Here is a 4,412-nt window from a genome sequence, read left to right as displayed (position 1 = left end):
TCATCTCCTATAGAGTGAGTATTATACAGTGAATGTATAATACTGATCGTATGAACTATCACTCAAATAAACTATTCCCTCTGTCCCCTATATGTAACATCATCTCCTATAGAGTGAGTATTATACAGTGAATGTATTTAATGCTGATCGTATGAACTATCACTCAAATAAACTATTCCCTCTGTCCCCTATATTTATTTAGGAAATATCGAAAACATCAATTAAATATCGAAAACATCAATTTATTAATTTATTAAGAATTTTTATCCATTGGAATAATAATAATTGTATTGGAATATTTGTTCTTCTTGGGAATTAGTAAGGTATTAACTATAAGTTTGTTAATATCCTGTTCTTTAATAAAGGTAAATATGGAAGAATTCACATTGGAGTTGGTTTTACGCCTTTCGATTAAAGAAATTTACTTCCCCGCCTTTATAATGGGGACGACGGAGGGAGTATTACACCAAGCCAACCTCAGGCAACAGTTAAGTTCGCATTTTACCTATCGACAACACCAACAGGCGATCAAGGCAGTGCAAACAAGTACTACCACCATTAGATGAAATAATGAAACAAGCTAGACACAGCAGACAATACTTGGTTACTTTATCAACCACCACATAAGTGTAACCAAAACTGCGGACTAGCATAAAAGATTAATCAAGTTCTAGTTCTGATAATTATAATTCACCTGGCTAATTTTGCAAATACATAAAACACAGAAAATTAGTAAAATTTATTCCGCAAATAAGATAAACAATCACAAGTTTCGTCATCATCGACAGCACGCCATTAAGTTGTGAACTAGATACGGAAATAAAAGTTTGTTATACTCATAACAAGCCATAAGGGCAGGGAGGGGAGGTTGAGACTACATTCCAATCCTCATTTGGTAAGAGAGATTGGTTGGGGGCTTTAAAGGTAACCTCCAAGGTCAGCACCATCTCCTGCACACTTATTCTTCTTCTTCAGCCTCCTCCAGCCAATTAACAAATGGTTCCAAAGCTTTCACAAAGCTTTGTCTGCAACAACGGAAACCAAATCAATGACACTGAAACCGATCAAGGCAGAGTTTCACACGCATACACAGATTCAAACAGTTTAAATAAAGATTGTCTCAACTGCTCACCTGCCCTTGGGGTTTGATCCTTTGCGGAACCAATGAAGAATCGTGTCTTCTGCAAGTACGTCCTGGTCATAGAGGTTTCGAACAATTTCAGGGAATAACTTCATCAGTTTGGTGTCTTCGTAGCATTGAATTTGGACTTTGTAGATTAATTCAAGCTCCAGCTTTCCGTTGGTACAAAAGGCGTTCAGAAGCTTTGCCCATGTTTTTACCTGTAACAAGAAAATGAAACATGCTGCGACCAACTAAAACCGGCAGTGCAAAATAGGAAATAACGACAAATCCAAAGATCAAGCTCACAAAAGAAAATAGCAGACATAAAACTGCATGCAAGTTTCATCCTAGTAACATCATCCTGAGATGTAACACTCGATCATCCAAGAATACTTAAATTATAACTTGCAACCAAAGTAGAACATCAAGTTTCCAAGTGGTTTTATTAAAGGACAATAAGAATATAGCCACAAAAACATACCTGGCGAAGAGCTGCATTAGCATTCTGCTGCTGGTTTTTCCCAGACCACTGTACAGCATCCATCAACACATCCCATAAAATGCGAACAACTTCAAAATCAGGCAAATTAGCATCCTTAACCCGTTGTTTAACAGTTTCAATGACCTCGGATATCTCAGTCTCCTCTGCTATCTGAGTTGTCAATGCAGATTTCATCTCCTTCAGTTTGACATCAAACATCTTCTTCGCATTGTAGTCAACCAAATCTAACATCCCTTCCTTGCTGAAAGACGAGCAACAGTGACAAACGCATAGATGTCAACTTCACATCCAGTGAAGTAGAATGAACAATTAATGTTTTCAACATTCAAAATAGAAACCGCAAACTGGAACTGTTCTCCTTGTCACAAAATAATCACTAATCAAAAAGTTCTCCTTGTCATAAAATAATTCACTAATCAAAATTTGAAGCAAAATGTTAAAAAAGACTACATGGGATGACTGAGGAGGTGATGAACATACCCGTAGCCTACTCCTAATAAACACAAGTTCAGGCAGGACTTACCAAATGGCAATAAAGAAGTGAGACCAAAAAAAATCATTCTTGAAAGATTTATACTGTTTCAACTTTAACTACCAAAACAATTCAACCAAATATCTATCGAAGTCTATAGCATGCAACAGCGATATTAATAAACTCTCAGTATTTTAAAGATCGGAATAATATTTTTACGGCACCGTATCAGTATTTGCATCATCTTAAGTAACTACTTACGTGAAATGTTCAGAAAACCCTTCGGCAGAACGTTTTGCAGTAGGGAAAAACTCGAGGAGATTATCGTCCATTTTCCCTCGCTTCAGAAGCGAAATAAGGTCATCCAGGTTGTTATCAATCAAATATTCCTTGAAGAAATCTGTGATGAAAGAAAGGACTATCCCCTTTGCCACAAGATTACCCTTGAGCAGTGGCTGAAACACTGTGTCCGGTGGAAGACCTGACAGCTTCTGGGAGAAGGTAAGGGCTGTAAAAATTGCAAGTTTCTTCCTTTCATTCTCTTCAAAGAGCTCCAGTGACTGGAGGAATCTTCGCATGACATTTTCGAGATTTTTGATGAGGAAAGGCCTCCTACGCAGAATCTTTTGTATGTAGAGCACAGATGGCAAAATAGCTTCACGTGTTGGCTCACAATCTAGAACAGACGCAGTGTGACGCTCCCCTTCATCAGGCTTTGTTGTGCCAGGTTGAGTACGCCCTCCAGTGAATATTACCTGATGCCAGAAAAACTCAGTATAACTTTGGGACCGCAAATGGTGGCTGAGTTAGCGGAACTAAAGATTTCCACCACAAGTAGTACCAATAATGGAAAATTCTCAGGGTAATAAGAATGTCACCTCAAAAAATGTGTCACCGTATCTTGAAAAGTTAAGGTCTGAAGATTCGATGTTCTTAGCAACAAGCTCCTGTAAATACAAAATCTAGGTCAGATATAAAGTGCAATATCATCAAGGAAGCAACTACCACTACCAAGGCATATATTAGAACACACAACTTTCTACAATTAAAGAAAAACATGCAACATTGAATAAAAGAGGAACCTACAAGATCGCCGGCATTATCCAGATATATCTGGACCACTGCATCTGCGAATGTTGCAGGGTCCAGAGGCGCTGCAATATTCCGTTTGCGGGTCTTAATCCGCGTACCACTGAATAGCAACACACAATAATCGACAATTACAAACCTCCTTAATGAGAAAAGCATTAAAAACACGAAGTAAACTAGTTTCCCAGATATGAATCTAAGATACAATAAACAGGTGTACAAAAACTGAATTGACTAAATTTCACATACCCAAGAGTGGGTCTCTCCTTCGAGCTGCTACCAAATAAGAAAGAAAAAAATCAAAATTTACACAGGTTAGATTCTTAAATAGTCAAACAAACAAAAAAAAAACAATCTTTCTACCAGTAATAACAATCCCATAACTCTAAAAACTAAAATCCAAAAGAAAAACAAGAAAAGAAAACTCCCAATCTAAGATCGAAAACCCTAGATAAAAACCAAATCCAGGAATAAAAAACATAGTACAACATAACAATCATATGAACAGATCAAAACGGAATCCAATGTTTTCCTAATAATTTTTTTTTAAAGATTTTAGGGTTTCATTTTAAAATCCGTAACAGATCTAAAATCAAGACAAAAAAATAAAACGAACAAGAAAGAAAATGAAGATTAAACATAAATTAGGGTTTTTGGTTTTTACCTCATAAACCACGACAAGATTGATCGGAGGAGAGCTTTGATAAAACCTAACTTTGTGAGGTTTGAGAGATGAGAGTGAAAATAGAGGGAGGAGAGAAGAGACGGAAGAAGAAAAAAAAAGAGAGAGATTTAGGAAAGTGAAGAAAGTTTCGAAGACGAAATTGGGGGAGTTACTAATGTCTTTTATACAGTGTGTGGGAGACAGAAGTTTGGGAAGTATAACTTGCTGGCGTCTAAGTATTCTGCGACATGCCTCTTTTTTCTTTTTAGATGTCGTGTGCTTTTTTCTTTTTTGGTTTACCGACTAACTGCACGTGCTCCGCATATGATTTTTTTTAGTGCTTCTAGTCGGATTTGGAGATTGGATAGCTATAGCGTATTCCTATGCACATGTCAAAAAAATATGTTTGGCATACTATGTGGCGTGGCAAACTAATTGTGCTATTATGGGAAAATCATGGAGCGACCGAGTTTTTATCGAGCGTTATTGACTCCAGCACTGGCGTTATAATCAATATCGCCAACGTTTGACTCTCTAAGGCCTATTCCTATGCATATGGCAA

At 37.1% G+C, this 4,412-nt stretch overlaps 1 protein-coding gene across 2 annotated transcripts; it reads right to left on the bottom strand.

The window, feature by feature from the left end:
- Positions 1-630: 630 nt before the first annotated feature.
- Positions 631-4,010, bottom strand: LOC113334725 (basic leucine zipper and W2 domain-containing protein 2-like). Of its 2 annotated transcripts, none has more exons than XM_026580911.1 (8): positions 3,851-4,010; positions 3,436-3,459; positions 3,184-3,289; positions 2,976-3,044; positions 2,359-2,852; positions 1,605-1,866; positions 1,133-1,341; positions 631-1,025 (listed from the first exon to the last, which is right to left on the bottom strand). In XM_026580911.1, the coding sequence occupies exons 1-8, from the start codon at positions 3,853-3,855 to the stop codon at positions 959-961; spliced, it is 1,236 nt and encodes a 411-aa protein (XP_026436696.1). In that variant the 5' UTR covers positions 3,856-4,010; the 3' UTR covers positions 631-958. The 2 variants fall into 2 exon arrangements, with proteins under 2 accessions (XP_026436696.1, XP_026436695.1); XM_026580910.1 differs by having other exon boundaries at positions 3,436-3,462; positions 3,851-4,009.
- Between the last annotated feature and the right edge of the window lie 402 nt (positions 4,011-4,412).

Source organism: Papaver somniferum, unplaced genomic scaffold (genome assembly GCF_003573695.1).
Source record: "Papaver somniferum cultivar HN1 unplaced genomic scaffold, ASM357369v1 unplaced-scaffold_137, whole genome shotgun sequence".
NCBI classification, from domain to species: Eukaryota; Viridiplantae; Streptophyta; class Magnoliopsida; order Ranunculales; family Papaveraceae; genus Papaver; species Papaver somniferum.
Note: the sequence above shows the minus strand (reverse complement) of the source record. Positions and strands in the feature narration are given on the sequence as shown.

What these genes read in the sequence shown, in the direction of transcription:
- LOC113334725 (XM_026580910.1), bottom strand. An exon ending in GGGTTTTCTGAACATTTCAC is followed by an intron (nt 1,867 to 2,358) that starts GTAAGTAGTTAC and finishes CTCGTCTTTCAG; the next exon opens with CAAGGAAGGGATGTTAGATT. An exon ending in GGATCAAACCCCAAGGGCAG is followed by an intron (nt 1,026 to 1,132) that starts GTGAGCAGTTGA and finishes CCGTTGTTGCAG; the next exon opens with ACAAAGCTTTGTGAAAGCTT.